Genomic DNA, 23,483 nt, shown 5'->3' with positions numbered 1-23,483 from the left:
ATGCATGTTTTGTTGATCAAACGGGAAAAAGTTTATTTAAGTCTATTTGAATTCCAGTTAGTAACAATACATAATGGGAAAAAGTCCAAGGGGGGTGAATACTTATGCAAGGCACTGTATATGTCACTAAAATATCAATAAAGTACCACTCTGCCAGAGGTGCTGCAGGTTATGTTTTTTTCTGCCTTGAAATTTATCTAAATTTGATCAAGCCTCACGTGAAAATTTGCTTTAGTCAACTGGATTACTGAAGGAAGAGGTAAATTTATCCAAGTTATTGCTGCATATTTTCATAGTGGCTGCCACGAATATTTGTATTGTGGTATCAAGAGCAAACAGGGACAAACAAACAACATAAGAAGCGATTGGGTAATATTAATTTAATCAAACAGAAAAGTGCATGGCAGTGTAGACAGACAAAACAGACAAATAGTTAAGTCCTGATTGAGTGCAAAGTACACAGAGTACATTGTGAGAGGTTACAGTCAGACAAAAGAGCCCAACAATGTGAACACACACTGTGGGTTGCACTTTCACAAACAACAACGATACATAAATTGACAGCAAATGTACAGCAACCTTATATATTGTCACTGATGTGTCTGGTAGATCACATGCATTTAAGCTCCTCTTAAACCCTGTGAGAATCCAATATTTTAGCTGTTGTGTGGGTCTGACTGTACTATTTGCAATAAAGACAGGAGGTGGGGCCTTGAGCAGGTTGGGCCAGATATAAGGCCTTTATACAAATGATTTATAAATGACCCTTGCTGCATAGTGTTAATAATGAATCTTATAATTGTTCTGAATTCTAACTTTTGGTATTAAACCATTATTCCCCTAGATTCATTCACATCACATATATTTCATGCAGAGAGAATACAGAGTGACTTTGTTGACATTGTTTTGTTTCGTTGTTTTGGTTTCGAGGATGCTAATGTTTACATCAACAGGACATTGTTTGGATATAGTAGGAACATCATATTCCTTTCTCCAATGGCCCACATGGCATCAACTGTGTCAAGGCCTTTCATGAAGAGAACATTTTTCTTAGCAACTATCAGAGTAGTAGTAGCGTCACAGAGAGGCTTCTTGTCACTTCCTGGATTCCTTGACAAGAGGCGGGGGACTACAGCTGTGGACCAATAAGGGAGAACCAAACTGATTTGCGGTGACTCCCCTTCAATCTTTCATAACCAATCATATTAAATCTACTGTTATAATTATATCATACCCCTTCTGTTCGGGGTGAACTGATTTAGCCTAGTCTGTGATAATTGTCCATAGCTATGTGTTGTTCATTTCATTGCATCTCAATAAATACTTAAATTGGACCAGTCCGGCTCATCTCTTATTTAGGATAAACCAACATGCCTGACAACCCCCACAGTGAACATCCATGTTGAGCAATACGCCTCTGTATGACGACTGCTTCCTGCCAAACCGCCACTGGGGTTAAAGCATTTAAGACAAATATTAAGATTGTGATTTAAATGCAGTTAATGTGAATTAAAGAACTACATGCTTGTTATCAATGTTCAAAGACATTAGTATATTTGTAATTAAGAACTACTTAGTTTAGCACCTCAATTATTGTCATGCAAACAGAGGATTTGGTACAGCAGCAGAAGCATATTTTTTTAGCAGATATTTTATTCCCAAAACAACACATTTATAATAGTATCATTGTGTTAATACATATACCAGTACTAACATCTGCCTCTCCTAGTGTTGTCTCTTATATGATGGATTGTGGGCCTTAAATAAATGTAGGTGCTACTATGAACCACACTCTATCTTTGGACGAACACGTAAAGTGCTGAGAAACATTGCAAAGCTCAGGCCCATTGTGTCTCAAGTGAGGATGAAAATGTGAATGCATGCTCTTATATTGTTCCATGTTGACTATTGCATCTTCCCCCTCACCTGCCTTGGCAAATCATCCCTGGATCATGTGCAAGTTGTCCAAATATCTGCTTGTCCAGGCACCCTTTCAAAATACTCTTCACTGGCTTCCCATTGATTTCAGTTTCCAATTCAGTGTTCTTGCGATCCCCCTGTAGAGTTGTCTATGGTCTACATCGCTGCAGCCCTGTTATCACCAGGTCTGTACGGTTTGTTTCTGAAATCTTGAATGAGGTCTAAAACTGAAGGAAACTGGAATTTTGAGAGTATGGCTCCTAAACTCACTCCTAAAGGATTAGAGATCTGTGGACACCTTCGAAAAATTGCTCAAGACCTAATTCCCTTTGTAGATTTAATTTGATTTATCCACGCTTAATGTCTGTATCTATGTCCATTTTCAAATCCTCTGTGATGCAAAGGTTATTTATATTATATTATACAGTTTTTAGATGGCAACCACAGTTAAAAATAAAGTACATAAGTACATAAGCGGGGGTCGGTTAAAAAAGCTGCACAGCACAAGTGACTCTTATTGCAAACACTATCACTGCTGCCAAAGTGCCTTCAAGCAAGTGACCACAGCTAAACACTTGTCACTAAACTTGAATCAACAGTCCTCACATGATTAACAGTATCAGTAGTATAACAAGAATTGCACTGGTGCAGTTGAGAGGTGCAATCACCAAACTGTCTCAGGGAAGATAGGAGACATGTGGGTGACCCCAGGCCTGTTCCTGAAGCCGTTAGAGGGGTGACGAGCTTTGATCAGATCTACTCAAGATCACATAAGATTAAGTACAGCACCATAACCATAAGGTAGGGGAGAGCGCGGTAATGTGAGACATTTTTTACATTTGCTCCCCTGTAGGCGAGCTAAAATTATATATCAGTAAGATTTACACATTTCCCATTAATTCAGGATGTTTCCTAGCAATGGAAATTATCAGAATGTCTTCAGGACAAAGGGCAGTGAAAATATGATTGTTTTTTAAAAAGTGGTTTTGTGTCTCACTTTACCCCAGCTACGGGGTAAAGTGAGACAGACCAGAGAAATCAAGGGGGTAAAGTGATCCACTTACCTTTTCCACTTTAAAACTACCATAACAACACATGTTGTAATAGTTTAAATCCTGACAGCTAGATTGACAACCACACATTTCTAAACTAATATCGGACTAGAAACAGAACCATGGGGATTGGTCAATTAAGCACATTTATGATTATTATGATTCATGTGATATCTTGCACACCCTAGCTTACCTGCACATTGTTTCTCTGTCCAATTGTTAGGGACAGGGATATTGTTTTTCTCTGCGTATTCAAATGCCAGTTCACGGCACTTAACTGGAGCAAGGCCATGGAACTGGTCAGCTAGTTGTTTCAAGTGTTTGGCAAGCTCCTCCATCTCATCTTTGAATATTGTCTTTGCCTCAGCTACTGCACCCCAGGCTACTGATTTTACTTTCCCTTTCTCTTTTTTCTTTATGAATCTTTTGAGGGTTGTCTTGTCAATATTTCGATCCCTTCCAGCTTTTCTTAAGGACTTCTTTCCTTGCATGACCTCAGCGGCTGCACTCTCCATCTTTGCGAGGGGTGTTTGGCCCCAGGTTGTCTTCCTGGTGTAGTTTCTTGGCATGATGGCTTTTATACAATGTTTATGACATTAAAAATAAAACATATATAATGTAATATAACACTAAAATATGTTTAAGACTAAACTTAACTTCTGCTTCATGTCTCACTTTACCCCACAGCATTTGTCTCACTTTACCCCACAGCCAACACTTTAGAAAAAACAACATCTCTTAGCAATTCAGGCTAATCTTCAGCTAGCATCAATCACATGGTTTTATATGTTAGAAGTTCATTAACATGTATGATATAAGTTGTTCTACTTGAATCAATTTGTTTTGACACAACAATTGATTAAGTTCAAAGCAAGAAAATTTACTTTTACATGCAAAAAACACATTTTTGTAAAAAAACGTAATTACCACAGCACCGGCACCAACTTCTCCTTCATGGCAAGTGGGGAATGGGAGGGGCTCAAAAACATAATGGTCACGTGACCACAAATGTGTACCGTTGCCTAGATACAGGGGGTGTCTCACATTATAGGATGTCTCACATTACCCCGTTCTCTCCTACTGGTGTACACTGACAATGTACTGCTGTGTTCTTTATGGTACGGGTACAAATAGTTAAAATACTGGGGCAGTATTTGGACTATTTAAATGAACTTTAAATCTGACAAACTACTCATTTGTATTGTTTGTGTTTGTGAATGTGCATGTGTTTGTGTGTTTGTATCGGGAGGGAGGTGTATTTGTTCCCTGCTGGTTAACCATATCTCTCCAACAACAGAGGCATCATGGGTATATTGCCAAACCTTTTTTCAATGCCGGCTTGTGTTATTTACACTCTTTGCAGAGAAAACTTATTGTCAAGCAATTGTCTAAAAAATAAATCAGCATTCTTCATTCTTTTGAGAACTTGAATTACAAAATAAAAACAGGGCACATATTTCCCAATTCTAGGTAAGCTGTACTTGTATATACACCGTGTAAATCATATCCTCTTATGATCACTGCTGTGTTTTGAGTGAGCGTCTCTCTGAGCACCCAGGCACCTCACCCCCTCCAGCAGCATGGGAGTCCCATGATGTGGATCTGGACAGAGGAAGAGAAAAGGATGAGGGCAAAGGAGATAGTGAGATTTATGCAGACAAAGAGAGAAAAACCCTTGCTATTCAGTCCTGTTATTACATTCAGGAGTCTGATCAAGTCAGAGCTGAGTCTTTGTCTGTTACTTTTCAGGAAATTCCAATTTCAGTTTTGTTTGTATAGCGCCAAATCATAACATACATTATTTCAAGGTGCATTATATAATAAGGGAGAGACGTTACAAAATGCTGGACAATAAAACAAAAAAGAGAAAAAAATCCCTTTTAAAAGGAGGAAACATCTAGATCCAGACTTAATGTGGGCGGCCATCTGCCCTCGACACTGAAACACTTTCACTTTGTACAAGAGCACATCATCTGTATGTGTAACAAGAAGCGAGGGCACCCATTTAACACTTGCCCATGAAGGTATGCCTTAAAATAATAGTGAATTACTTCACCACTGACTTCAGACCAGGTATTTGTTAGTCAAATAGTTCAATACAGCGATGCACCAACAATGCATCTGAACACAACTCATTTGAATTGTGAAAGATGAGATGAAATGAAAAATACTTTTTACCAATCCTTCATTCCAGTGTTAACCGTTCATTTATCTCTTGTAATAAAACCAAATCTACACTACCGTTCAAAAGTTTGGGTTCACCCAGACAATTTCGTGTTTTCCATGAAAACTCACACTTTTATTTGTCAAATGAGTTGAAAAATGAATAGAAAATATAGTCAAGACATTGACAAGGTTAGAAATAAGGATTTTTATTTGAAACATGAATTTTTTTCTTCAAACTTTGCTCTCTTCAAAGGATGCTCAATTTACAGCAATTACAGCTTTACAGACCTTTGGCATTCTAGCTGTTAATTTGTTGAGCATACCAGCTGCCTGCTTCTTCCCTAAATAGTTCTTATATCATTTGGAGATGTGCTTTGGGTCATTGTCCTTTTGTTGGAGGAAATTGGCTCCAATCAAGCGCAGTCGCCATTGTATGGCATGGTGTTGCAAAATGGAGTGATCGCCTTCCTTATTTAAAATCCCTTTTACCTTTTTAAAATCTCCCACTCTACCAGCACCAAAGCAGCCACAGACCATCACATTACCTCCACCATGCTTGAAAGATGGCGTCAGGCCCTCTTTCAGAATCTTTTCACCTGTTCTGCGTCTCACAAATGTTCTTCTGTGTGATCCAAACACCTCAAACTTTAATTTGTCTGTCCCTAACACTTTTTTCCAATCTTCCTCTGTCCAATTTCTGTCTTCTTTTGCCCATATCAATCTTTTCTTTTTATTGGCCAGTCTCAGATATGGCTTTTTCTTTGCCACTCTGCCTAGAAGGCCAGCATCCTGGAGATGCCTCTTCACTGTAGACGTTGACACTGGCGTTTTGCGGGTACCATTTAAAGAAGCTGCCAGTTGAGGACCTGTCAGGTGTCTATTTCTCAAACTAGAGACTCTAATATACTTGTGTTCTTGCTGAGTTGTGCACCGGGGCCTCCCACTTCTCTTTCTACTCTGGTTAGAGCCCGTTTGTGCTGTTCTCTGAAGGGAGTAGTACACACGGTTGTAGAAAATGTTTAGTTTCTTTGCAATTTCTCGCATTGAATAGCCTTCATTTCTAAGAACAAGAATAGACTGGCGAGTTTCAGATTGAAAGTTCTCTTTTTCTGGCCATTTTTAGAGTATAATCGAACCCACAAATATGATGCTCCAGTTACTCACCCAGCTCAAAGGAAGCCAAGTTTGATAGCTCCTCTCACCAGCTTAACAGTTTTCATTTGAGCTAACATAACTGCACAAGGGTTTTCAAGGGTTTTCTAATCATCCATTAGTCTTCTAAGGCGATTAGCAAACACAATGTACCATTAGAACACTGGAGAGATAGTTGCTGGAAATGGGCCTCTATACACCTATGTAGATATTTCATTAAAAACCACACTTTTCCACCTAAAATAGTCATTTACCACAATAACGTTGTAAAGAGTGTATTTCTGATTAATTTAATGTTATTTTCATGGGGAAAAAAAGTGCTTTTCTTTGAAAAATACGGAAATTTCTAAGTGACCCCAAACTTTTGAACGGTAGTGTATATTAAACTAGAACGTGACTCAGAAGGGTGTATACCTCTACCCACAACAGTCCCCTTATGAAATCATATTTTAAGAAGATGTTAAGATAATAGTTAATCTGATATTTCTTTTTATCTGTACCAAACTGCAAACACGCACAGATATCAGTCCCCTAAATTCTTCAATGAGATCCATGAATTATTCTCTAATGAGAAATCATTGAGCAATGTTTAAGAACACCCTATCTCGAAATGTTAAGGAAAATGAATAAAATGTCAAAATTGACCCATTCTGCATCCTCTACCTAACAAACAAACTCAGATGAACACATGACCTGCTTGGCGGAGGTAACTGTACAGGGCCCTACACTGTCCAATTCAGCAGTTAACTCTGCAGATGTAGGTAAGGGTGGTGGAGAGTCCTCAACAGCAGAGAGCAGGCTGCCATCAGGATTTTCCACATTGAGCTGATAGTTACTGTCAATTCTCAATCAATATCTGATCAATATCCACAACAGCTCCCTCCATAGCATCATGTTTTTAAGAGACAAATATAGCACCCCGACATCCATTTGACAGGGGGCTGAACGGGAAACTGACAACTGTGCTTTGCTTTAAAAGTGGTTTTGTTAGGCTGGTCTAGAACTTTTTTCCTATTTAGATACATGCATAACACTCAGTATGCTGATGCTTTTGTTTACAGGCTACTGTGTGTGACTTTGGCAAATAAACATGAAATAAAGTCACAATACCTGCTCATAACTTTGATTCAGTGTGACATTTGGATTGGATGTGTGTGTGTGTGTGTGTGTGTGTGTGTGTGCGTGTGTATGCGTGTGTGTGTGTGTGTGTGCTAGTATCTACCGATGATTCTGGCCTGGAGTCTGACCTTCAGACTGAAGGCTTTTCTCCCTCTGGTAACCAGATTCACCTCTTCCTGCAGCACCCCCTCCTGGTGAGTCCTGTACTCACATGTTACCTTTACTCCTGAAACAGATGGATCATCAGTTTCTACACAAACATTCTCCCACACATTTCTTTCTATATTAAAATAAACCACTCAAATTAGTATTTTATTTTAACAACTCAGACTTCCCTTTCCCGGGAAAGGGAAGTCTGGGGCCCCCTGCTTGAGCTGCTCCCCCCGCGACCCGACCCCGGATAAGCGGATGACGATGAGATGAGATGAGATTTTAACAACTCAATTTTCACATGTTATCATGTTCTGATGAAGTTTGGCTTTAATTAGTTATGGATGATTAAAAATGATTCACAGCTGAAACTGAATTGCCCATACCATAATAATGGTGGCCCCCCCCTACTCTACAGACAGACTCTGGCTCCAAATCACATGACCAAGATGGCAGCCCTGTATCACAGATATTTTTGGGTTAATCTTTTTGGCTTGTGGAGAAGCTTTAATGGACTTTTATATTGGTTCAAAGTTGAGCAGTGTCTCATGGGATGAGTTGCTAGTGATGAAAAAATCTCTGTATGGGAAAGGCCACACAGGTTCTAGAGGAGGCCAAAGGCTCCTTGCTCCCTTCAGGATGTACCTTCTTAACTGTCCTGCTTTAATTTCTTCATTTTATAGCTGCAGTTACCAACAAGATGGTGGTGATTCATCCAAAAGCAGTGGCATCCAACTGGATTCATTATTACTATGCACTTACCCTCCAGTGAGGAGTTGATGTGATGGACACGGAGGCTGGAAGACTTCCGGGTCGGAGAAGAGGTGGGGAGACAGAGGAGCTCTTTGCCCAGTGTGGGTACATCTGGAACACTGAAGACAATCTCATAACAGTGGTGGCTCTTCAGGAAACCAGCCTGGAAAAGGAACAGCGGGGGTTTAGGCCAATGTAATATTTATAATATAATATCACTGAAGAGCTGGGTTTTTTTGTGTAGTGAATAGCAGTTGCAGCAGCAGGAGCAGCTTTGAAATCCTTACGGTAAGTTAAAACCATTGTTAACTGTCATTACATGGCAGTACAGCTAAATAGTGTGTGTAACTTCCTGATGGCTACTAGATAATGACTTTAACATTTGCTCATCAATTCCTTACACCTACTTCCACATGTCTGTATATGGACATTCTAAATACTGATTACAACCAACATAACAAGTCAAAGCTGACATTGCTTGTAAACTACAATCTCTAACATTTGCAGGTTTTTGCTCAAACTGCTTGGAGGTTATATTGCTTTGCAAAGCTCATGAAGCACATGCAATTAGGCAAAAAATAGGGCTATAGCTGTACACAACAGAAAAAGTCATTGAATCCTGGGAGTGGGATCCATCACATGTGGCTCTCTCTCTGAAGTTTCTACCTTTTATTTCCCCTGTTAATAGCTTTTTTTTTGTCGTTTTTCCTTACTCGTGTTGAGTGTTAAGGGCAGAGGATGTCACACCTTGTTAAGCACTATTAGACAAATTGTGATTTGTGAATATGGGCTAGACAAATAAATTGGAATGATTGATTGATTGAATCCATGCAAACATAAGAGCATGAGTGCAGCTGGAACACAATGAAACAGGAGGTTTATATTTCCTGTATATTCGAATTTCTGTCCTCTGTTTGTTTATATATAGATTTTTGAAAAACTCTGGATCCATCTTCATCTAACAGTGAGCCCAGAATATCTGCCTTTTAATACTCTAGGCTAGACAACAATATCTTATTATCCTGGTTACACCCCTAATCTCTTCAGCTGAAGGACCTCTAAAAGTGATTAAATCATGTGCTAACAGTGCATGCACGACCCACCTTGACAAGGTAGATGCCATCCTTTTCTTGAATAGCAATGAGAGTGGAGAGGTTTGACTGGTCATCTCTGCGTGTTGGAGAGTCAGGGGGCCCGTTATCATCAGGGAAATGCACGCCAGCCGCTTTGGACGTAGAGCCTAGTGGTGAGAGGAAATACAAACTTCAGCAACCAAGGTAGGCCCAACCTTGGTTGTAATTAACCACCAAATATTGATTAAACTTTTACTAAAAATGCCATAATTGATGCCACATCACCAATGCATCTGTGCTGAAATGGACAATTCTCACTTAAAAATCTCTGACATAAGCGCCTACTATATCTATGGGCATTTTGAATTTCTAAATATTACATTTCCTTCAGAGAAATTGTGGGTATGTAGTAGGAGCACTGGGAGATATAACAATGTCATAACATGAGCAGCACAGTTAGCTTTTGGTCCATGACACAAATTTAGTTTACTTTAAAAATCAATGAGGAAAAGGTTTGTCTTCAAAATTAAGAGATGAATAATGGTGAAAATATATTGTTTGAATGAAAACGACTAAGAAGTTTAATACACCAAAATCAAGTGAAATATTTAAGGTGAGAAAAATGTGTGAAAAGAAAGCACATGAACATAGTGGTTCAGGCACTTCCTGGCATCCCCTGAGCTTGGCTTGTCAAAGATGTGGTGAAGCTGTTTAAGTGGCAACAGGGTCCTGGGAACTGCTGGATATGGAGGCTGTTCCATCATCCCACATAGACTTAGTCATTTGAGGTGATTGGCTTGTTTGACATGTTTTGTGGTGAGGATTTAGAACTGGCTGTACCAGGTTGTAAAGAAAATGTTTTGCACTGCATACAAGTTGACTTTTTTACTGCAAACCTTTATCCTCAATGTCTAAAGTTTCACAGAAAAAAAGGGGTCTCCAAAGATTTCATTTCTACAGCCCTCATTCTTTTTCCTGCATATCATCACTGACCAATTGGAAAGTACCCCAGCAAAGACTAAAGCATGAGGCCCACTGCCCCCTGCTGATTACAGACAGATACAACAATATGACAATATGACTCATGTGTGTGTTTGTGGAACTCATTCACAAACACACACACACACACAGACACAGTGTCAAATTTACCTTTTCTTCCTGTTGCCATGGTTAAAGGGTTAGGAAGTGGATAGTGTCTGACAGTAGCCCGGTGTCATCACAGACCTGAGAAAGAATAGAGGCAGTGACAGAGAGGGAAACAGACATATTACATGTTAGAGATTGTTTGATATAAAGTTGGCTTTGTGTTGCACAATGTGCTCAAGTGAAATCAACGTCATCAGGCTTTGGATGTTTTTGTTGTCTTGGGCCTCACAAGATAAGCTGCAGTGTATATCAATATCACATAACTTAATAGTATATTGATCTTACATTTCACTCTCTGCCCACAATGTCCATGGGCTTTGTATGTGAAGAGCAACATCTTGAATTCGATTCTGAATTTTACAGGAAGCCAATTCAGAGAAGGTAAGATAAGAGTTATATGATCTTTCCTTCTTTCCTGTCAGGACCGACAAGGGATAAATCTCAGGTAATTTTGGCGCATTTAACATAGGCCAGGAGAACAGGCACTGCACATGTCACAAGAATATTACATAAAATAGAAAGTGTGTGAGTAGGTTGAAGGAATAGTTCATAGATACAGACGTTTTGGTGAATAAAACGTTTTTGCCACTTTCAGTCAGAAACTGATCGATGCCTGAGGAAAGACCTTGTTATGTTTTTGGTCTCATCTAAAGTTATGTCAAACATCATTATTGCCATCATCCCTCAAATAACAGAATTATAAGCATCCAGAAGTTGAGCAAACCTAAGCAAATCAACTGACCCATTGTGTTGAAGTCGACTGAGCCCTTAGCCTCTCTATTGCATTTGTGGCAGGTTTGATTGATGATCATCAGATAACAACTTCTATACAGTTACATCATAATTACAGATATTGATATGTGTGTGTGTCTGTATTTGTGAATGTGTGCATGTGACTGTGCAGTATGTTTAGTGTGTACATAATGTATACACAGATACACAGTGTATAACAGTCTATATAATCAAATATTCAGAGCCCTTGGTCCACACCTTTTCTTTCTCACTGCGGCTTTTTATACAGGGATACATAGAGAGTTGAGAGAATATGACAGATGGTCTTGTGTCGTTACTACAACAACTGCAAAACCTTATATTTAGATCAAACCCCTGACAGTACCACAGACAGAAACCTTTGACAGACTGGACCAGACACAAACTGCTGCTGTGATAAAAAAAAAAAAATCAGATTCAGTGAAGTTAGGGCCCACTAACATCTTAACATTATCACATGATGAGGACAATGTTTCCCATCTGTAAGTGGGCTAAGAGAAGAGGCAGCACCCAGCCTGCTCCGGACGGGTACCCCCTCCTAACTGTAGGAACAGGAGGAGCAGACGCGGCCTGTTGGTTCCGCTGGAGGAATGAACTTGAAACAGTTAAATCACAGATCCCACCCATCAACTGAGCATCGTCCTCTGGTCGCTCTCCACTCCATCCGAATGGGCCCCTGATGCAACACTACAAGAACATAACACAGCAGATACGTACCGCTCGGGAGCGTGTGCGGTGTCACTCTATGTGCACGTTGACATGTTCTTTTTCCCTCCGTGCACGCACACTGCGATATGTCCTTTAGAGGCGCAGCCCTGTTTTCCTCAGCGAGCAGCCAATGGTGTGCATCGTCACTCATCTCACCGTGAACTGACGCCGTAACTGGTGACGTCAAAGCAGCTGCGTCACACTCACTTCGTCACCTCATGGTCAGAATGGCTGAGAAGTATGGAAGGAGATAAAATGCCGACAGTTAGCTGATAATGTGGAAACAAATATTAATGGATAATACAAATTTAAGTCTTGAAAATGCATGTGATTAAGAGGAAAATTAGGAAGTGATTTGATTAAAGCAGTCACAATGATGGACAGATTTCAGATTTCAGTCTTACCATCAGGAGGCAACATTTTAGGAAAGTGACCTGAAAGGGGGATTAACCAGAAATAGATGACAAGTTAAAAATGGAAATTATTAAATATATATTGTTATAGGAATAATTTAACAAATTTAGTTGATTCATTTTTCTCTTATTCATTTTTTATTAATATGCATTGTCTTATTTGGGGCTTTTCTAACCATGGCAGTATACATATTTGTGTTATAATGTGCTCTATTGCATAAATGTAAGACCCAAGGTTGAGTCAGTAAACCAGGTAAATAGTATCTCTGTTAAAATGCACTCTGACTTTCTTAGAAACAGAACAAGAAGACAACAATGGTTTGATGTGATGAGCCAATGTTTAGATCTGTATTTTATATTCACAGTAGAGTAGCTCCACATGTAGACTGATGGTATGTGGCCACTGGGACGTGGCGAGATTATAGCAATCTTTTTTTGTGAGGGCAGCTCAGACTTGGTGATGGCAATACAACTGTTAACTTTCTGCGCAGCTCATACAACTGGTCTCCCTGATGCCTCTGTTATTGAGAATAAATACAAGACATACTTCTCCAGAAAAAAACTTCATTCCCTCACTCTGCAAGATTCCCCTGCAATGTCAGTAGAAACATTGTGATACATTTCTAAATGACATAATAAACTTGATTTATGTTTTATTGTTAATAGTGTCGACCATAAAACCCACAGAGGCTGTGCTGTATATTCAATGTTTCAGAAACATTGCAGCAGAGACTTTCCACACTTACTGAGCTCATGTCAGGAGCTGGTAGCGAACAGCTGACATGATCTCCTGTCTCACTTCCTCACATCTCTCAAAACAGAGCAACACATTTCTAAATAGACAGAATGTGGTTAAAGATAAGAGCACATCTCCAATCTGAACATATTTTCTCCCACACATTGTTTATGCATGCAGTCATTCAAAGATTCAAACTTCAAACTTGATTAATTCAATAATTTATTGTAACCTTTATTAACAGCATTTTAATTTATTGATAACTTTTTACATCTTCCACAGTATCAGTGTTTAACTATTATTATATTTCTGTCCTAATCCTTCAGACACATTGAACAACCTGCCTCCTTCAATGTCCACCTTGATGTGGACTAAAGTGTGTCTACTGTCCACTAGGTGGCTCCTCTCCACCACCAGCAGCATTACTCCATAAGGACATGTCTCACTGTCATTGTTTGATCTGTTACTACCTGTTACGTGCCGTGTTTTGTCTCTCTCTCCCATCTCCTAGGCAAAGATAACCCTGAGCAGAGCGTCATCTGTCGCTAGTGGGCCAAGCAGCAGTTTGGGCGTGTGGACTTACTGTGTGGACAAACTGTGTGGAGGTAGCGTGGACGCAGTGTGCAGTGTTGGAGTTGTTAAGAAGTTCCGGTATGGAGTCAAGGACATTGTTCCTTGTTTAGTGCTCTCTTGTGTTTTATTTTTCTCCTTCCGTTTTGGGAGGGGCGTTTTGTGTTTAACCTACAGTTGTTTAATTTAAAACGCATCCTATGGTATTCTTGTTTTTGGCCCTGTTTATTTTCTAATTGCTTGTCCCTCATACCCTAGACATCTAAGGGACGAAAATCTACCTCTAATAATATACCTTTCTGATTGACATTGTAATACTATATATACAATGTAATAACCATTAATAGGGAATTGTTTTGTGTGAGATTTTTGTAACTGACCAATTACAACAATCAAGATATGCCCTGACCAACCTTGTTTCAAAGATGTCTGAAACAGCTACTTTCAAACAGGATGCTATGTACAGGAATAACAAATGTCTCATTTAGTGAATTAAATAATCACCTCAGGATAATCTGAGACATTGCCGTCAGGAGCTGTTACAAGGAACTAATTATTTTTCAGCTTGACTGATGAAGAGCGTGTGGGGTATGTGACCAGGTTAAAGGCGTCTCATAAGCACAACATTTTACACCGATGACTGCATTGTTTCAATCAAATTATTGTCCACGGCCTGACAATTCTCTGCCAGTACCAATCTTTCACTACATGGACACAAAGTAACACATTTCCAAATTCTACACATAATAGCTTTAATTCGTTGAAGACATCTTGTCATAACTATCCATTCTCTTCTACATTGGTACATTATACAGTTTGGAACACTGAAAACAAATAAGCCAGCGAAATCTTGAATATAGTTGTCAGCAGCAATCTCTGCAGAAGGAAGCAGCTCAATCAGCCAGAATTAAATCTATAACAAGCATTGAGCAATTTTCATTTGACAAAAACAAGCAGTCACTTCAGTTAAATTCTGATTAGTTTGCAACACTCCACTGACACAACATTCATCCACTGTACATGTAAATCCATTTATTACTTTATCAACGTTAGACCAAAGTTGAGAAGAAACTGAATACGTAAGAATTTACTTACTGGAAACTTCATGCAGTGGCAAGAGATCCATTTTACAAATATATGCACTTATCTTTACGTTTAAGCAGAGCTAGTAGGAAAAAGCCCCCTACCGGACAATTCATTTATTGATGTTTAAAACTGACAGTGACTTTATTGAGTTCTACACTTGTTCAACTTTGTTATATAATATATTTAACAATATATGATTTACAGTCACACTATGTTAAGAGATGCAAGTTTAGACATGTGTAGAGACCCTTAGTTGTAGATTTAAATTTAATGTTAAGAGTAGGTTTCAGGTATTTCTGTGGTTTATGACTAGTGGCTCAACAGATAACTTTTGTATATTTATGTACTGAGCCAAGCACTTTCAAGTTTCATTGGTTAATATATGGAAACCAGAACAAGATATCAAGAAGATTTATACATATTCTGATTAGCCTCATCCAATGATAATCACTATAGTATGCTGTACACAGAATTGCTGTATTTTCCTCTTGAAAAAAAAAAAAAAGTTCCATTGCAACAAACCCTATAATAAGAGATCCGCATCAATAGAGGTGCAATAAGTCAATAAGTGCAATATAATTACTGTACAATATGTACAGCAACTCCAAAAGTGAATTTAGTGTTAGGCTACCCTTTAAAAACATCACACTTTGTACATTGTCTTCATTTCTGTTGCCTTTTTAAGTCAGACAGCAGAAAAGAAACATGGTTAGTATTAAGTCTGGTTATTTTCTTAGTGTAAGTAAGTTAAAAATCATAATAATAATATATGTTATATCTGTAAAATGTACAGATGATATGGCCATGAGTAAGTGAGTAGATCATAAACATAAGGGGACTCAGGGTAGAACCCTGGGGAACAATAGTAGTGACTGGACATAGCTGGGATTTGAAAGATTTGAGCTGAATGAAGTGAGAGAGGTACAATTTAAACAAGTCATGTCCCTCCATTACCATGACGACAAGGACTGTAGTTCTTTTTTGTTAGTTATAACTGGTTGTCACTTGTAGGTTCTGTTAATGAGCAACTTATTTGTTCTTCTTTGGTGCACACAGACAAACTTTCTTCATCTACCTCAATGCAGCGGTGTTTCTTTAAAGACTGTGAGCGTGTGAACAGCCTCTTACACTGTGAACACCAGTAAGGTTTCTCTCCGGTGTGGACTCGCAGGTGACGGCTGTAACTGTACGAACTGTTGAAACATTTCCCACACTGCTCACAGCTGAATGGTTGCTCTCCTGTATGGATACGAAGATGGCGCATATAGTTGCTTAAGCGACCAAAACCTTTCCCACAATCTTTACACTTGTATGGTTTTTCTCCTGTGTGAGTGCGCACATGTTGTTTATATGTTTTTGAGATAGAGAAACTTTTCTCACATAGTTCACACTGGAAAGGTTTTTCTCCAGTGTGGATACGCATGTGTGACTTGTAATTTCCTAACTGAGAGAAACTCCTCCCACACTGGTCACAGCAATAAGGTTTCTCTCCGGTGTGGACACGAAGGTGTATCTTATAACTACTCAAGTCACTGAAACTCTTGTCACACTGCTCACACTCAAACGGTTTTTCTCCTGTGTGGTTTCGTAGATGCAGACTAAAGTGTCCAGACTGGGTGAAACTCTTTCCACAGAAGTCACACTGGTACGGCTTCTCTCCACTGTGGCTGAGCAGGTGTCGCTTGTATGAGCTTAAAAAGCTAAAACTCTTTGGACACTGGTCACAGCAGTACGGCTTTTCTTTCGTGTGGACTCGCATGTGTATCTTGTAAATGCTGAAGTAACTGAAACTCTTTTCACACTGGTCACACTGGTATGGTCCAGTGTGGTCACGCAGGTGTTTCCTGTAAGAGCTCTGGTCACTGAAATCCATCCCACACTGGTCACAGCAGTACAGCGTCTCTTCAGGGTGGGTATACAAGTGGAGGTTGTATGCATTTAGTTGGCTGAAGCTGCTGCCACATTGTTCACAGTGATACAGTTCTACCTCAGTGTGGGTGAGTTCATGTCTTCTAAGACTACAAATCCGACTAAAACCTTTCCCACAGTTCTGACACTGATGAGTTCTGCTCTCGTCTGCCTCTGCCGGTTTCAACTGAAAAATAAAAAGAACAGAGTCAGAGAAATAAAAGTTAGAATATGGGTAGGGCTTGGAGATATGAAAAAAAAACATATCACAACTATTTGTATCAATCGATAACGATATATATCACGATTATAAAATCAAATAACTATTTATGAATTTCTGCTTCAAATGGTAAAAAAGATTAGCAGACTACCGGTCTTTTGACACATTTTGCAGTGCATGCTACTCTGTTTTCTTAAAAAAAAGTTGTCCTCATTTTTTCTTTTATCTCGCTCCCTCTTCTGACACTGGTGTGCACGACTACAGTAGTAGAGGTGTGCATCTTCACTAGCCTCACGATTCGATTACGATTCAGTAGTCAACGATTCGCGCAGCAATGCATCTCGCATTGATACATTGAAGCATTTCAATGTATCACATCCACAATTTTATTTTGTACTGCGCATAGCTGCTTTTTCATCAGTTAATATCAGTTAATAAAATCAGACAGATCAATATAGACAAATATTATTTAGAAAGTGCTTTGAAAAGTAATATAGACCGTTACTGTTTTCAATTAAAAAATCTGACTACAACTGTAAGTGTATGACAGTGATCAGTGCTCTCGACACTGAGTTGACATTCATTCAGTTTAGACTTGTGTGCAAACCAATCTGTAACCGGATGGAGCGATCAAAGGTCACTTTCAATGTCATTTGTTACCTGAACTAAAGATGTCTCTGTACAATGTAGAAGTCTGAAGCCAGACAGAAAAATTATCAAAAATGTTGTTGCCTTTAAATGCAATCAACAGAGAAGCAATTACTTCTGCGAACACCTTATATAACAAAATATAACAAAGTCAACTTGAAATCTTACAAAAAATAAGTGGTAAATGATTTGTATTTACAGATCACTTTTCTAGTCTTGAAGACCAGTCAAATGAAGATTGAATGGTAAAAACAGCAGGCCCTGTTGAGAGCTGGTATTAACATCCTTCCTGAAAATGCCTTCTTTGACCACTTGGATCTCACATGCTAATAATCATTCACGTCATTTGTGTTTGAGAAGACCGATGAATGTTATTTTCACTCAGATTGACAGATGTGTTTGATGATGATGCTTGTGTTTATGTTTGTTTGTCTTTTAAAAAAGTATCGGTCAGTGTTTATATTGCGGCCAGAAACAAAACAACATTTTAGCACTGAAGAGCTCAGTGGCTGGTCCTTTATATGTAGACCAGGACTCATTTGCTTTTAGACTGTAAAACAAATGGCGCTGACGGGCTCGAAGGTGACTTATGAGATTGGGAGTGTTAAAATTTGTAAATGTTTTGCCGCCTCTCGGAACCTTTGCACATTTATTGCAAATTGCAATCCTACAGTCAGTCTCAGGAAGTGTGGAAAACTCCCACAGTTTTCAGTTCCGAAGTAAACACATGCATAAATGCATGACTCTATAATTCTGTTCTGCATATGTTAATGTAATCAAGTTGTTTTTGTATTTAAAGTGGCAATAAATAGGTTGTTTGTCAATATCAGAAAATAAATTATCCCCCAAAAAAACATAAATTACAACTTTAAAGACCTTGTCAATCCTTTTGACAGAGAACAACAAAGTACAATACAACCTTAAATTAAAATACTAGGAGTGAAATGATGTACATAGAGCTATCCATTTGTGAACAGATTGCCAAAAACACATGTTAATTCCAGGGAAGAATAGGTACATTTTTCTGAACCCTCACCTCCTCTGGAGAACTCATCCTTATTGGTCAAGTTAACGTCCTCCAAATGCTTCTCCTCTCAGCAGGTTGTAGCTCTGAAATCGAACAGGGAGAGACGGCTCAGAGCAGGGGCGGACACTTAAGCAGCAATAACACCACAGTTGGAACTGACAACACTGCTCTCCCTCACATAATACAAGTTCATGGGGATCACAGAGATAAAATGCAGTCTAATACAACAGCCCTGCAATAAATCTTACCTTGCTCAAGATCATACTTTTTTCAAAAGGCTTTGATTCAACTGTGTGATTGTTTTGGAGGCTACAGTTTGTGGTGCAGTGGAATGTATGGTGAGGATTATTCTGTTACTTCATTCCAAAAACTCAAAAATAAAGTTCCACCTGTCGAGGCAGATGTCTGCCAAACTGAGTCTGCTTCCATTGTAGGTTTCTTAAAGGGTTCACATGATACCAGAAATCAGGTAGTCGATACCCATACCATGAAATTTCCATAATTATGGATACCTTGGTACCGAAGTATCAGTTCTCGTGAAATTGTGCAATGAGTCGGCAACAAAGAAAACTGATTAAGCAAAGTTAACAAAGATACCAAGGCTCTGGTGCAAAGGGTTGACAGGTAACAGGAAAGACAAAGTGTCTACAGGGTTTCCCCTCTGTCTCCACAAACTCTTAGGTCATTATGTCATCATGAAAAAACTCAGGATCTTTGAGGAAGATGTTGAAGATTCCTCTCTTACCCAGGAAATATAGTGGCAAGGATTTTCCTTCCACTGCGTCAAGAACATGACTGAAATGATACTTGTGAAACTAATGTTTATCAAGAGATCTTCTGAAATACATACTGAGTAAAGAGAAGTGACAAGAAGCAGTGGTGTGTGCCACTGGGGGTTCTCAGCTGTAGTATGCACTGATGTTATTGTGAAAAGTTGACGTGGGTCTGAGCAAAGCATCCGCAGACAGATCTGATGATCTGATGCTGTTCAACACCACATAACCAAGCCTCAGCTCAGTCCAAAACACAACTGTTGTTGCCTCTAAACTCGCACAGTAGCTGGACATGTATGTGTGGTCCATCCCGCCCGACTGGTCCAATAACAGAACATTTCTATGAGACTGCTCTATTTCGGTAATGACCTGTGTTTACTACAGAGCCCACGACTGAATCCACCAGTCACCATCGCGATGTTCACGTGTTGTAAATATGTGTTTAAACGTTGTCTTCAGGCTAAATGTGGAGTGAAGTGAAAGTGAAGTGAAACCATCCAACCTGGCTCATCTGACAGAGCTGTTCTAAACAGCTGTGCAGAGCATCACACATCCAAACGAACAAGCTAACAAGCTAACACACGTTACAGAGAGGAGGAACAGGGCTGCTACATTCACACACTCAGTCTGTTTACAGCTTCACACTCTGAGAACCGCACCTACACACAGACACAATGGAAACACAACAGAGCAAATACCTTTTCTCTCCAACACTCCGTTCGCTAACAATAATACTGCCACGCAAATACCACCATCTTGGATAGTGACGACGTACTGACGTCACTGCGAGAAGCATTCCCTCCCAAAATGTTATTAACAAACAATAATAATGTAAAAATACACACACACAACAATTCAGGGAGCAATGCGCCAGATGTAACAATATTTTATTTAAATAAATTTAGAAAACAATCATAGACAAGTAGTTGAAAATCTTAAATCATCTGGCAGTGTGTCAATACGAGTTTTCTAGATAAGAAGTGTTGCCACAGTTACTTTAAAAAGGAACTTACAGGTTACTTTACAGATTACTTGATTTTAAAAGTAACTTAGTTACTTTACAGATTACTTGATTTTAAAAATAACTCAGTTAGATTACAAGTTACTTTATTAGTTACATTCAGCAGCTGCCGACAACACCCCCACCTACTCAATATAAAAATGCCAACCGGTTTTGCCAACACTCACTTTATTAGAAGCCGCCGGAGGGGGCCCCGCCACGCAAACGGAGGGTTCCCCCAGCGGGGGCCGTAGCTGAGGTGATCGGCGAGAAGGGACCGGATGAAGTGCGCCGCAAGATGATGTGCGCCGCACGATGATGCGATGATATGCACCGCAGGATGATGTGCGCCACAGGATGATGTGCGCCGCAAGATGATGTGCACCTCACGATGATGTGCTGCACAATGATGTGGGTGATGATGATATGCGCCGCAGGATGATGTGTGCTGCAGGATGAAGTGCGCAGTAGGATGATGTGCGCCGCAGGATGATGTGCGCCACAGGATGCTGTGCGCCGGAGGATGAAGTGCGCAGCAGGATGATGTGCGCCACTGTGCACCGCAGGATCATGTGCGCCGCATGTGTGCCACAGGATGATGTGCGCCGCACTGTTAAGTGGGGCGGCATTGCTAGCTCTACGTCCAACCCTCCTCCTTTATCCGGGCTTGGGACCAGCAAAATGAGCCAAAAGAGACACTCTGGCAGAGCAAGTTTTGTTTTTCATTATTTTTTTTTCAGGGACCTGAAAGGGTTCAGTTTCACCACGCTCCACACTAGAGGTCTGGAAATGTCTCGATGCATCACGATGTGGACTCTGCATCGATGAAGAGACTGAACTCAATGACTCATGAGGTGCTGTCATTTGCCAGCACCTCGGCACACAAAGCACACTGAGGGCTCAGTCCTGCCAGTGACGGTGAAACCAAACTGCAAATAGCTCTCGACATATTTGCAAAGCTTTGGCTTCTTCGCAACTGGCGCATCGGTTGCCTGACTTTTACGAATCAGAAACTTGTCCATGGTTGTGTTTGTTTGCTGTACAGTGTGTGTGATGTTGATAAAGTTGTAATTGCAACGTCGTGGTCTTGTGAGTGTGTTTTTATGTGTGGCTGGGAGCGACTTGCACACGAATGATTAAGGCCTCCCCCCCCCCAAAAAAAACATTGAGGCGTGCCGCAAACCGAGCCTGGGCACATGCCCCCAGCACATGCACATGCCCCCAGCCGCGGCATGTGCCCAGCGGTTTAACTACAGCGGTTTAACTACAAATACCAAAATAGTAACGCACAATGACTTGGGAAAGTAACTTTAATCTGATTACTGGTTTGGAAATAGTAACGCGTTAGATTACTCGTTACTGAAAAAAGTGGTCAGATTAGAGGCATCACTGTAGATAAGGCATGTCTTCAGAGGGGTTTTGGTTTTTAACACCTTACAGAGTGATTCTTAGAATATTTTGAGTTCAACACAAGAAATATTTTTGTGGGGAATAAACTTCAGACCACAGACCTTTGAATATTATTACACAAAAGACCGAGCAACTTCAACCAGTTACTAACGTCATTATTTTTAGGCTCTACATCCCCAAAAGGTTCCTGAATGAACTCATACATATTCAACTTCATGTCTGTAAAAGGAGCACAATGAGAAAACAACTTCTATCCACAGAATTAATTGGGTGGATAGTATCTATGTAATCTTTATCAGAATTATTTTAACAGCGTGAAGCTTGTGGGACGGTTGGTGTGCCAATAATTTTTTTACACTAATGTGATTTTTATTTATTAATTTAATTATATTTATTGTCTGAACAATACAGTTTGTTGCTATAAGTCTGGAGACAATGTAGTTATTGTCACGGATATGGTGAGGACCAAAAGCAGCACAGGCAGACAAAATACCAGTCGGTAATGACCTTTATTGTTCACTGCAGTATTTAACAGTTTAAAGAGTGGCAGGGAGAAAAGTCTTTGCTCACAGTGATCATCTGCGAGATCTGAGCAGGAGCAAGCCTGGTGTCGCTGACTGAAGATAAAGTCAACAGCTGATGGGTTACCTAGCTGGCAGACAGGTCCAGTGGTGAGCTGTGTAGCCACAGAGCTGAGCAGGAGCGTAACCAGGAGGGAATAGGCGAAACTCGTGGTCGAAGACAGAAGGATGAGGTAATATCCAGGGCAGAGACGAGGCAGGCAGGTCGGGGATCGACGGGGTCGGCAACAGGTGATCAGTCCGGGAAAAACACGCTGGAAGTCAGGCATAACACAAGACAATCTGGCACTGAAGCAGAGACAGGAGCAGGCTTAAATGCAGCCAGGGCTGTCACAGATGTGGAGAGTTGGCCTGATGAGGAGGTGTGGCTGACTGGCAGAGTGGAGCAGAGACAGGTGAGTGGAAAAATACCAGCAGACAGGAGATGAGCAGACTGTGACAGAACCCTCCCCTCAAGGGACGGCTCTCGACGTCCCAAGACGAATGGACCAAACCGGGTGGGAGGCGGGGGCCCGGAGGAGGGCTAATACTCGTCCGAGAGACCAGCGTCCATCTCCACCTCCCTGGTCCCGGGGAGAGTGTCGTCGTCCTCCTCAGAGTAGGAGGGACCCGCCCTGTCCTCGGCGTCGTCGCTGTCGTTCGGGGACTCCGTCGGGGGATGTGGTCTGGGAGGTGGCCTGGTTCTGGACGTCTGGGTGAGGTTGCGTTGATGGAAGTCCCTGATGAGGGTGTGGTCCACGATGTTCCTCCCGAGGACCCAGGACCTTTCTTCAGGGCCGTAACCCTCCCAGTCCACCAAGTACTGGAATCCCCTCCCACGCCGGCGAGACTGAAGGATGCGACGGACAGTGTAGGAGGGACCTCCATCGATGAGGCGAGGAGGCGGTGGAGGCGGCGTGGCAGGGACCAGGGCGCTCTCGGACCGGTTTAACCTTGGATACGTGAAACGTGGGATGAACCCGCATGGATCTAGGGAGTTTGAGCCTCACTGCCACCGGGTTGACGATCTCCTGGATCTCGAACGGGCCGATGAAGCGAGGAGCCAGTTTCTTGGATTCCACCAGGAGGGGAATATCACGGGTGGAGAGCCAAACCTTCTGA

At 40.6% G+C, this 23,483-nt stretch overlaps 2 protein-coding genes across 2 annotated transcripts; both read right to left on the bottom strand.

The window, feature by feature from the left end:
- Window positions 1-1,633: 1,633 nt before the first annotated feature.
- LOC128437243 (UPF0687 protein C20orf27 homolog) lies at window positions 1,634-14,313 on the bottom strand. Its single transcript, XM_053419309.1, has 8 exons — window positions 13,743-14,313; window positions 12,415-12,444; window positions 12,020-12,241; window positions 10,535-10,609; window positions 9,416-9,552; window positions 8,322-8,475; window positions 7,513-7,635; window positions 1,634-4,574 (listed from the first exon to the last, which is right to left on the bottom strand). The coding sequence occupies exons 4-8, from the start codon at window positions 10,551-10,553 to the stop codon at window positions 4,474-4,476; spliced, it is 534 nt and encodes a 177-aa protein (XP_053275284.1). The 5' UTR covers window positions 10,554-10,609; window positions 12,020-12,241; window positions 12,415-12,444; window positions 13,743-14,313; the 3' UTR covers window positions 1,634-4,473.
- A 151-nt stretch (window positions 14,314-14,464) lies between these two features.
- Window positions 14,465-20,171, bottom strand: LOC128437242 (zinc finger protein 239). Its single transcript, XM_053419308.1, has 3 exons — window positions 20,090-20,171; window positions 18,628-18,701; window positions 14,465-16,910 (listed from the first exon to the last, which is right to left on the bottom strand). The coding sequence occupies exons 2-3, from the start codon at window positions 18,643-18,645 to the stop codon at window positions 15,804-15,806; spliced, it is 1,125 nt and encodes a 374-aa protein (XP_053275283.1). The 5' UTR covers window positions 18,646-18,701; window positions 20,090-20,171; the 3' UTR covers window positions 14,465-15,803.
- Between the last annotated feature and the right edge of the window lie 3,312 nt (window positions 20,172-23,483).

The sequence above is a fragment of the Pleuronectes platessa genome, chromosome 3 (assembly GCF_947347685.1).
Source record: "Pleuronectes platessa chromosome 3, fPlePla1.1, whole genome shotgun sequence".
In the NCBI taxonomy this organism is placed as follows: Eukaryota; Metazoa; Chordata; class Actinopteri; order Pleuronectiformes; family Pleuronectidae; genus Pleuronectes; species Pleuronectes platessa.
This window is presented reverse-complemented; position numbering and strand designations above follow the sequence as displayed.

Bases quoted from the DNA above. Each gene is read 5' to 3' on its own strand.
- LOC128437243 (XM_053419309.1), bottom strand. The intron at 8,476-9,415 runs GTGGGTCGTGCA...TTCCTTTTCCAG, and splicing joins ATGGCATCTACCTTGTCAAG to GCTGGTTTCCTGAAGAGCCA. The intron at 7,636-8,321 runs GTAAGTGCATAG...CATCTGTTTCAG, and splicing joins CATCAACTCCTCACTGGAGG to GAGTAAAGGTAACATGTGAG.